The 11,037-nt window shown below is 40.4% G+C and overlaps 1 protein-coding gene across 1 annotated transcript in view; it reads left to right on the forward strand.

Annotated features, from left to right (window-relative positions):
* Positions 1–9,777, forward strand: part of LOC110432642 — a 29,110-nt gene extending 19,333 nt beyond the window's left edge. Inside the window, exons 8-9 of the mRNA XM_021453418.1 lie at positions 9,318–9,446; positions 9,545–9,777. Of these exons, the coding sequence (XP_021309093.1) occupies positions 9,318–9,384 (67 nt within the window). The 3' untranslated portion in view covers positions 9,385–9,446; positions 9,545–9,777. The remainder of the gene's footprint in view (positions 1–9,317; positions 9,447–9,544) is intronic.

Genomic DNA, 11,037 nt, shown 5'->3' on the forward strand with positions numbered 1-11,037 from the left:
TACTCTAATACTCAACCGGAAGAGATTAAAGTAAACTCATAAACCAAAGAACAATAAAACAAGAACTTACTAGAATTAGAAGTCGAATTACTGAAGAATCCTAGGAGCAAGCCTCGGGTTAGGAGACTTGATCCCGCAGGTACAACCTCGGAGTAGACACCGACAGGCCGGGCTTCCTCCGATCTACACCTCCACTCTATCTCTCTCAATCTAGTAGAAACTAGAAGATCTAATTCTACTCACATTGGATGCTAAGCCTAAAAGAAATTTTATTTAGAGGAGAGGTATTCCTTCGAGGGCACCTCTCAACTCTATGATGAACTTGTCTCCTCCAGGGGCCATGGGGTCTGGTTTTATAGTCCCCTCAAGTGAATGTGAGCCATTGGATCAAACCGACATTGATTGGACGGTTATCCTTGATCCTTTAGGTCGGTGGAGCTTAGTCCGCGAAGAGAGTTCTGAATCGAATCCAGGTCAGGGCGGGCGCCCAAGGGGGGTGGGCGGGCGCCCTGCCCCCGGGCCCGTTCAGCCTCCCGTTCGTTCCCGTGGCTTCTGGAGTCTTCTAGATGATAGAAAATTGTGCGGCACGTTAATATCTCTATGTAAACCTGACGTGTGGGCCTTTCCTCCATATTTCCTGATAACCCCCTGCAGAAATAGACAAACACCAAAACTCGTGGAATTCTGTCAGATAAAACCCTAAGTCTGGGTGTTGGTTGCATTTGGATCCTTTTCTTTATTTATTTGATGTTTATATTTGGTACTTAAGGACCGTCAACAACTCCCCCAAGCTTACCTCTTGCTCGTCCCTGAGCAAGGATGAACTCAAGAGTTTTTATAGTGGTTTCATGCCTTAAAAGTAAGATCTCATCTCTGAGTTAGAGTGAACTGTTAAGACTTAAAACTTACTCATTTTACCTTTCACCATGGGGCTTGCAACCGTCACTTGTGTCTTGAGCAGTTAAAAGATAGAACAGTCAAGTCAAGTGCTATGTCTCTTATTCTTGATCAGCTATAGCTCTGGAGTTTTTGCAGATTTTCAAGTAAAACTCAGAGATTCCTTGTATGACTCTCTCTAGTCTCTCTTTTGTGGTATTTCTGGATCCTTACCAAGGCAGTAATGGTATATGCCTTCTCTCAAAGTATGTGGTATTTTTGGTATGAGGCATAGTGATATTGCCTTCTCTCTCTCCATACTCTAATAAGGTTTTGATATTTGGAGCTCATAGGTGGGAGACAACTAATACATACTTACAAGACATTTATTGCATAGTCAAACCATGGATCAAGAGAAACAAGTCAAAAAGTCAAATCAAGTGTGCATGTGTGGCGAGTGAATGGTGTATGGTGATGGTGGTGATAACAATGGTGAAAGTCTAATTCTACTTTTGCTCTTTTGAGGGTACCTTTCTTGCACTTTGAAGCTTTTTGAGGAGAATGAGATGCTCTATATTTTCTTTTTCTTTCCTCTCAGGTGGGTATCTTGTACCCCTAATTCTACTGTCGGACACTTGTCCATTTTTACCTCTCGTCTCACTTTTTCTTTTCTTCGAGGTTCCGGGCACTTGCCCCTTTTTATTTCCTCGTATTTTTCCTCTTTTTCTTCTTTTTTTTAGAGCACTCATTTCCTGAAATAATATAGCAAGTGGTAGTAACCAAGATAGCTCGAGCATTTATTTCACGAGGAATAACAGGGATAGAATAATGTTTTTGGCTATTCTCTCCTGGATAGGAGTAGAATAATTTTGGGTGAATCTAGAGATGGAAATGAGTGGATGTATGTGGATGCATACTTCCGAAGTAGAAGTAGCATGTATGAGTGAACGTGCAAGTGAATCTTGATTTTAACCGCACGACAAGCTCCTAAGGGTCTACACAGCTTGACCACACTCAATGCTCATAAGCAGTAAAAAGTAAATGTGTGGCTCAAAGTCTAGCAAGCATGTATATATGGCTGTGGTAGGAATTTAAACTCTCATCATACAGAACTCATCATGTGTTATTTTAAAGATTTTTCAAAGATAAAATTCTCCAGAATTCTAGCATCTTTAGGAACAGATAAACAGCAGCTCAACCTTCCCATATCATATCCGTTAACGACTTAGACTTCAGATCAAGTACTCTTCCCACAAGTTCAGGTTTAGAGCAGGTTTAAATTATAACAGTTATGCCTAAACTTGAGAGAGATTTCAATTTTAAGAACGAGTCATGGGAGAGCAACTATTCATCATTTCCATGTAAGAGCTTATCATAAGGGTTCATAGCAAACTTTATTTATTTAGCAAACTAAGCAAAGATATATATAAACACAAAATTTCTATTTGGGTTTTCATGATTATGCATCTTTTTATTATTTGAGTAAAGTCTAAACGCGAGTAGAAACACTTAGCTGGATAAATGGGGGTGCTCTCCCCCAAGCTGGATTTTGACGTAATTTCTTCTGATGTAGCTAGCAGGTGGTGGAGGTGTATTTGAATGTCAGCAGCACCCTGACAGTGATTAGAATGTCCTCCGTCTGCTAGTCTTCTTTGATCCTTGAATTCTGTGGAGCTCAAATAGACAACAAAGCTTTGTGGAACTGGTTAAGTGTTAGCATAAATATCTAGCCTTTATCATGTTGAGCCTCCTCAATAAATGTTATTTATTTAGCAGGATCATGCTCTTATTATTTTTATATTATTATTGTAAGATGAAAACATATTTATTTTATGCCACCACAGTGAATGTACCTATGGGTTTTATGCCATGAGCATACTCACATGGGGATTTTTAACATTTTTATTTGCTTTTTGAGATGATATGAACCTGATTAACTGGGCAAAATAATTGAAGGGAAACATATAACTACCAAGTTTACCTCTTGGCAAGGCGTTCGGTGTTTTTAAGTCCTCCGAACGGGACTCTCCGTTTTCTCAGTCGTCCTGGGATTCGCTGGATGGCGTAGTCGGTGGTTCCGGCGGCGCCTCCTCTTCGTGTATAACTATCTTCTTTCTCCACACCTGACTCGGTGCTACGGTCTCCTCAGGACAGTTCTGTTCAAGATGTATGTCTTCAGACCTTATCACTTCTCCTTCGTAGTCTGCCCATCCGTCCTTGATGATTTGCCTCCTCTTGTTTCGGTTGCGTCGCCTTCTTCTCATCCTGATATGCTTAGAATCTTCAACTATATAGTTAGGGTCAGTAAAATAGCGGCGTACCTTCTTAGAGGGGAAGTGCATGTAGACTTCTCCGGTTCCAATATAGATGATAACTTTGATAGTGTTGAGGAACGGTCTTCCAAGGATGATGGGTGGATCGTACTCGTCTTCTCCCATGTCAATGACCTGAAAATCGTCTGGAGCTGAATGTATCTTGGTTGTAGGAGCATGGTTCCATGCAGGAGCTGATAAGTGACTGCGGCCATTATGTTGTCGTCAGATCCGGTGTCGTAGAGTGTCTTCTGAAAAGAGTATCCATTGATTGTGCACTCGATGCTTGGAACACTAGGGTCGTCCTTCTTGATCAGGAATGGTGACTTAAGTCGACGATCTTGACCTCCTCCGACAAGGATCCAATGTTTTAAGTCTTCTGGTCAAGACTTCTGACCGTCTTCATCCTTTAGGTGCATCATTTGATTAGGTGTGGATCTTGACACCTGCACCTCTTGATACAGTGTCACCCATGTTCTTCGTTTGCCTAGCAGTTCGAAGTGCAGTGTTGGCAATATCCTACTTAGTGTGTTTGTGCTCGTAGATCCAGGTCCTTCACTTGGTGGAGTCTGGGAGTTGTAAAACTCCTCCATGTTTTGCTTGAAGTGTACCTGTTCATAGAGACAAGGCAGAGATCAAGTGCATGGGCCCTGTTGGTGGAAAACACCAACAAAACCAAAAGTGTATTTGTTCTTCTCTAACCTTAAGCATAGTGAGCAAGACAAAGTTGATGGATCATGAGTGTAGCATTTGTCAGATCAGATGGCTTAACCTAATGGAAAGATAATCTATCTATATTTATGTTTTGTTTATATCTTCCAAAGATTGAATGTGCAACATATTAACTTATATGATTAGGAGCGTGGGATCACGAAGGTAGTACTAAGAACAAAGATTAAAGGACTAAACATGTTGAATTAATTGGGTTGGTTAATTTGGAGCTACAAATCATACATGTTTGTCTATTTTATTCATGTGTATGCCAGAACCAAGGAGAAGCTTATAAAAGCAATAGTCAAGTACCTTAAGATGTTACCTTACTTGAAGAGTGATGGTACAGTATCACCTTGTGGAAGCTTTCCTTCCTTAGCGGTTGTGCATCGTGTTTGTAGCACCCTTCATGGATCATCTCTTGTATCTCAGGACTTCCCAGGTTGATATTGAAAGTTTTCCTGCAGGGGTTAGTCCAACAAAATATCTCATATCTACTATAGCATACTATCGGCTCAAAAATCAACCTAGACACCATGTCTAATTTGATTTAGGAGTGCATTTTAACCTAAGCACCATGCTTAATTTAAAAAACCTTTGGAAGTAAGATCATCATTCCTAAACTAAGCACCATGCTTAATTAAGAGATAAATGAAACTACTCCAAACCTAGACATATACTAAAGCAAATAAAGGTAGCATGAGAGCATTTATAGATATCTACTCAAGTGGAGGTGAAGTAGTATAATTAGTATTTAACAAATTGAGCATGTCTCAAAGGTAAGGACAACCAACATAGCAACATGGCAAATGATGTTTTTATGTAAATTACTCCCCCAAGCTTGAATTTTGCAAAATTCAAGTTTGGATGAATTTAATTCAATGTTGCATGATGATTGGTTGGGCATACCTTGTGCTTGTCATTCCTCAGATCTTCTTGCTCCAATCCTAGAAAGGTTAGTGACAAGAATACCCGAAGGAATATTTTTACAATTATCTTTATATGCTCAATACACAAGGCAATGTTGCATATAATTAAAAGTTCATGCTATGATCTGATAAGTGCTTGTTTTAGGACACTAAGCTTGTCCTTGGGAAACCATCAATTTATGTCGGCGAAGTGATTTCCCTTCCAACACTGACCTATATCAAGATCAACTCAACGAGATCTGCAATATTTATTATAGACGTACGCATCGACAACCGCCCTTTTAAAGTTTTTATAAATAGAAAAGAAGAGGGGGTTGGAGATCTCAAGTGTGGTAAGGATGGAGAGACAAATTGATTGGGGAGATTTTTATATGAGCAAGGACTTGGTAAGGTATTTATAAAATAACTTCCATGCTCACTGTTGTTTCTCTCATTCTCAAACTCCAAGGATGATTCTTCATGAATGCTTAAAATTCCTCTAGGATTGTCTCTCAAGTTTGCTTTATCCATCCATTCAATGGTGATAGCACATGGATTTTTAATGCCCTCTAGCCATTGATATTGCTCTTCTCGATCCTCCTTGTGGTCTTGGTGACTCTTATGAATGGGATGTCTAGAGAGATTCATAGGATCATCGGGAGGTTCAAGAGAAAGAGCATAGGAGAAATTATTAGGCTCAAGGATGGGTTGGATAGCCGAATCATGGGATTGAAATGTTTGGAAATTGGCTATTGAAACTTCCTTTCCTTGTCTGGGAGATGATTCCTTCTCTATCTCTAGGAATTTTTTATGAAGACTAGTGCAAAAAGGATGTCCACAAATGAAGACATACCTTCATTTACTAATAGATAAAGAAAGAAAGACTCTACCAAAGATTATATGATTAAGACCAATGAGAAAATATCGAGAAAAAACATGGTATTGTAGGGCTAGGTCTAAACCAGAATTTATAGAAAGATTAAAAGATTCCCTAGGTGTAGCTAAAAGTTCATTATCTTCTTGATTAAAAGATAGGACCTCGGCTATAGAAAAGGGTTGGTTTTGACCTATTGCAATCAACTCCGGACACAGATCATAATTAGGGGCAGGACTTGTTGACTCCCATGGTCTATGGCTAGTCTCCAAAGGTGCAAAGAATACAATAATAGGTATGGAATTTTAGTTATCCATAAAGATGAAAAAAAATAAAAAGATAAAAGAATAAAAGTATAAAAGTATAATACAAGATAATAGCAAGACTTAAAGTTATCTCAGCAAACCATCTTTCTCCCCGGCAACGGCACCAGAAATGCTGGTTGATATTTGGTAACGCAATAAGGAAATGATCCGCAAGCGCACAGATATCGGTGAGTATTTCACCCGGGAGGTTTTCCAGAGTATCGTATTTATATTTTTACCACTGGGAGAAAGGGTGCATCTGACTAACCAAATCTATTGCTACTATCCCTTTAGGCTACAAAGAATATTTCTCGATGTGAGTGATGTATAGAGAAGACTGCAACCGTAGTCTCGTTCTAACCTTGGTAAGGATGATCTACTGTTCTATTGGGGAAGCTTACAGAATCTAGACACCACAAAGGATGTTCGACCCGCACCTATAAACCTACCCGTCCTACTAACGAGATGTGGGCTGCAAAGGTAACACGGAAATGTCACGTTCCTCGCTACTACCACGGTCTAGCTAGTCAGGGGATATCTATGAGTACCCTAGCCTAAACGCCATGTTTACGCTAGCAATGATTACTCTAATACTCAACCAAAAGAGATTAAAGTAAAATCATAAACCAAAGAACAATAAAACAAGAACTTACTAGAATTAGAAGTCAAATTACTAAAGAATCCTAGGAGCAAGCCTCGGGTTAGGAGACTTGATCCCGCAGGTACAACCTCGGAGTAGACACCGACAGGCCGGGCTTCCTCCGATCTACACCTCCACTCTATCTCTCTCAATCTAGTAGAAACTAGAAGATCTAATTCTACTCACATTGGATGCTAAGCCTAAAAGAAATTTTATTTAGAGGAGAGGTATTCCTTCGAGGGCACCTCTCAACTCTATGATGAACTTGTCTCCTCCAGGGGCCAGGGGGTCTGGTTTTATAGTCCCCTCAAGTGAACGTGAGCCATTGGATCAAACCGACATTGATTGGACGGTTATCCTTGATCCTTTAGGTCGGTGGAGCTTAGTCCGCGAAGAGAGTTCTGAATCGAATCCAGGTCAGGGCGGACGCCCAAGGGGGGTGGGCGGGCGCCCTGCCCCCGGGCCCGTTCGGCCTCCCGTTCGTTCCCGTGGCTTCTAGAGTCTTCTAGATGATAGAAAATTGCGCGGCACGTTAATATCTCTATGTAAACCCGACGTGTGGGCCTTTCCTCCATATTTCCTAATAACCCCCTGCAGAAATAGACAAACACCAAAACTCGTGGAATTCTGTCAGATAAAACCCTAAGTCTGGGTGTTGGTTGCATTTGGATCCTTTTCTTTATTTATTTGATGTTTATATTTGGTACTTAAGGACCGTCAACACCAACTACCTAGACTTAGCTGAAATTTATGCCTCCACAGGTTGCAGGTTCAGAGTAAACCTTCAAATTAAAACAGTCATGTCCAAAACTCAAGAGAATCTACCGTTGGAATCTAGGTACTTGTAAAGAATTATAACAGAGCAACTATTCATCATATCCAAGATAAAATTTTAATGTTCATCAATTTTTGTTTGGCTCTAGTTTAGACTGACTCTAAACAAACTCTGACACTTAACTTATTATAAACTCACAAAAAGACTCTATGACTTGTGGACCTTCATGTGCCCACATATTTTTGGTATTTTTATGACTATATAGACTCAAAATCATTTAGGTATAATTACCTGATAACTAGGGGATACTCCTCCCCCGAGCTAGATGGTTGCAATACTTGGTGTAGATATCTTTTAGAGTGAGCTAACCAGTAGCGGACCTGGTGGGTGCCACTGAAAGACTCTCTCTATGCTATAATGTTATTTCTGCATAAATACTCTCCACAGAGAGAAACCAAAACTCGAGGCGCGAATTTGTTAATGGGTTAGCGGTCAGCCAAAGAGTAATTGATCACCTTTATGAGCTAGCTTTATTATTGTCTAATTTAAACAGGATTTTAATTTTCTCTTATTTTTGAATTTTCTATTTATGATGCAGGAATTTAAATATGAATGCTATATTTTTTATGCCACCACAGTAAATATTCCTAAGGGGCTACCATAAGTTTATTCACATGGGGCTTGGTATTTATGATGTAGTAATTAAAGCAGTAAATATTTGTTTGTATTTTATATTAGTATGCTAAGAGAAATAAATATGCTACTAGGTGTATTAAAGCAAAATTACTAATGCATGCTAACTTAACTAGATAACTACCATTCTGACCTTATGACTAGGGTACGGAATTTAAAGTCTACCAACATAACTTAGATAGAAGGGAACACTTACTCAGTGGGTTCATCGTCTGAGGTAACCTCAGTCAACTCCCTGTTCCGTGGTGATGCCGCACGTGCCTTCTTCCATCTCATTTGTCTCTTTTGCTTCTTTCTTTTCTGGCTCCAGCTCTTCAACTTTATTCTCTTTCTCTCACGCTTCTAACCATGCTGATAGCTAGGGAATGCTCTCCCACAAGCTAGATGTCACACCCAAAAATTTTTGATTTTGGGTTGAGCATAGAAAACACTAATGGAAATAAATAATTTGATATTTGATAAAATTCCAAAGTTTAATTTTATATAGTGTCAACTAGTTATATAAGAATATGAATCTTCAAACTTTTCTAAATTAATTTGATGAAATTTTGGTTGTTGTGATAGGTCAATCTTCCTTATCTGGCACGTCTTTATCTTTTTTTTTATAATCAAATTCTTTGTTTCTCCACTCAAGTTTTCACTAGGAGCTTATGAAAATCTTTTCTTTCTACAAATCACTCATTTGAGTATATTATCTATGAATATGTATCCACAGTCTTCTCCGGATATTTTCTGAATTTTCTAAAGATTTCTCTCTTTTACCTCAAAGAAAAAAATCTAATTTTTTTAGATGGTCCAACAAAAATTATTATTATTTTTAGTTATCACAGCAAGATCTTTTGCCTAGTTGCAGCAACTCCTCTTTGTTGCACCAGCATCGCAGCCCAAATCAAATTCGGCCCGAGTTGGCATGTCGAGGCCCTTCATCAGCCTATAATAAAAGCCTAGTCCTTGCCCAACATCGACAATGGTTTTGCATCATTTAGGCCTTGTTCAGATCAAAAACTTTTTGGATTTTAATACTGTATCACTTTCGTTTTTATTTGACAAACATTGTCTAATGATAGAGTAACTAGGCTTAAAATATTTGTCTTGTGATTTACAGTAAACTGTGCAGTTAGTTATATTTTTTTATCTATATTTAATGTTCCATGCACGTGCCGCAAAATTTGATGTGATGGGAAATCTTGTAAAGTTTTGGGTTTTTTGATGCATTGCCCTAGCAATCACCATCACCATCGTCACGAAGTCAAGTGTCGCCGATATCAACAAGCTGCATACAGCACCTAGGACTGCTGCACAAATCCTTCAGCTGGTCATCCTATACCCCTGGAATCTCCTTGCCGATCCGTGTAAAAGCATCTAATCTCACGCATGTTATCGCTTTGCTTTCCATCGCTACTTTCTTCGAAGTATTTTTCTGATCGTGAGGCAAACAACCATATGGCAGATCGTAGCCAGGTCTGTAGAAGACAGTAGCAGGAGGTTGGGCAATCAAGATCGACATTTGGTTTAGGTAATGTAAATATTAATTTTGTTTTTGTCCTCTACCTTGCCTCTTGATTAGGTCTTGTAATTAGGTTAATCCTGCCGCAATATTTTATTATTTTGCTAGATCTGTCATGGCGTTTGTTTGAGGGCCTCATAGTGTAACACCCAAAAATTTGATTTCAATTAATTGGACTTTATTTGATTTATTTAAGTATTTTTTGTGAGCATTTAATCTAGAAAATGAATAATTTTTTGTGAAAAATAAAATTTATCATAAGTTTAGGAACTTGATTATGCATTCATGCTCGAGCATAGTGTTTTATGCTGCTGACATTTTGTTTGGAACTCAATTTGATTTCAAAATTCTATTTAGAAAAAGATTTTGGAAAAGTAAAAAAAAAAGAAAAAAAAGAAAAAGGAAGAAAACTTACCTGCGCTCGGCCCAGTCCAACGCCCGCGCGGCCTGCTTCCTTCCCCCGGCCTGGATTTCTTTTCCCCGCGGCCCAAACCCCGCGCCATCCCCCTTGCCCAAGGAAGGCCGGCCCAGTAGGTGCCTGCCCGCGCCCTGCTCCTTTCCCCTTCCCGTTTCACTGCCATCCGGGCCCGTTCTCTTTCTCTCGCCGACAACTGGGGTCCACTGGTCAGCGTCCGCCTCCCTCTCCTATCTTTCTTCCTTCCCTGCACCGTATCCGACCGGGACACAGAAACATGTATCGAATCTTCGGGATTTTCGAGATTTTGGATGGAACCGACACCCTTATAAGGCCTGATACCTCCTCCGCATCTCGCTTTTCCATCTACAAAGCACGGAGACGCTCTAGCCGCCATAAAACGCCGTGGATTGGATCTTCCCGAGTCAGAATTCGCCGCTGCAGTGGAGGGCCTTGTTCTCTGCGGTTTTCGCGAAATCAAGACCCTGCCGAGCTTCTCGTCATGGTTGTGAGGCTCCCCGAGACTCCACCTCTCTTTTTCTCCCTCTCTACATTGCTCTAATTGTCGCCGAAAACTCACAGGGGAGCTCTCGTCCGCCGCTGCACGCTGCACGGCGTATCCGATTGATTTCCGACCCCAAAACGTGAGGTGAGTTCGCTCTCTCCCCCTCGACTCCCCGGTGCCTTTCTTTCATTTTTCGGTGGCCGAAATCGCTCAAGTGGTGAACTCTGGCGAGGTTTGCTTGCTTCCGACAATGGCGCCGCCGCACCTGAGTTGCCGACGGCCGGCCGAGCGCCCCCAACCCCCTCTATGCCATCCGATCTGAAACCAACGCGCCCGATTAGAACTTACCCCTTCGGGGTCATTTTTTTTCTAAAGAGTCCCTGGAAGATTTTATGCTTAACCGGCGATCCATAACGCCTTTCAGGAAGTACGCCTTGCTGTTTTGAAAACGTAAAGCACCTCGGTTTAATACGAAATACGTTTTCTGAATTTACAAGTTTGCCACTGAAACTGTTT

Source organism: Sorghum bicolor, chromosome 2 (genome assembly GCF_000003195.3).
Source record: "Sorghum bicolor cultivar BTx623 chromosome 2, Sorghum_bicolor_NCBIv3, whole genome shotgun sequence".
NCBI classification, from domain to species: Eukaryota; Viridiplantae; Streptophyta; class Magnoliopsida; order Poales; family Poaceae; genus Sorghum; species Sorghum bicolor.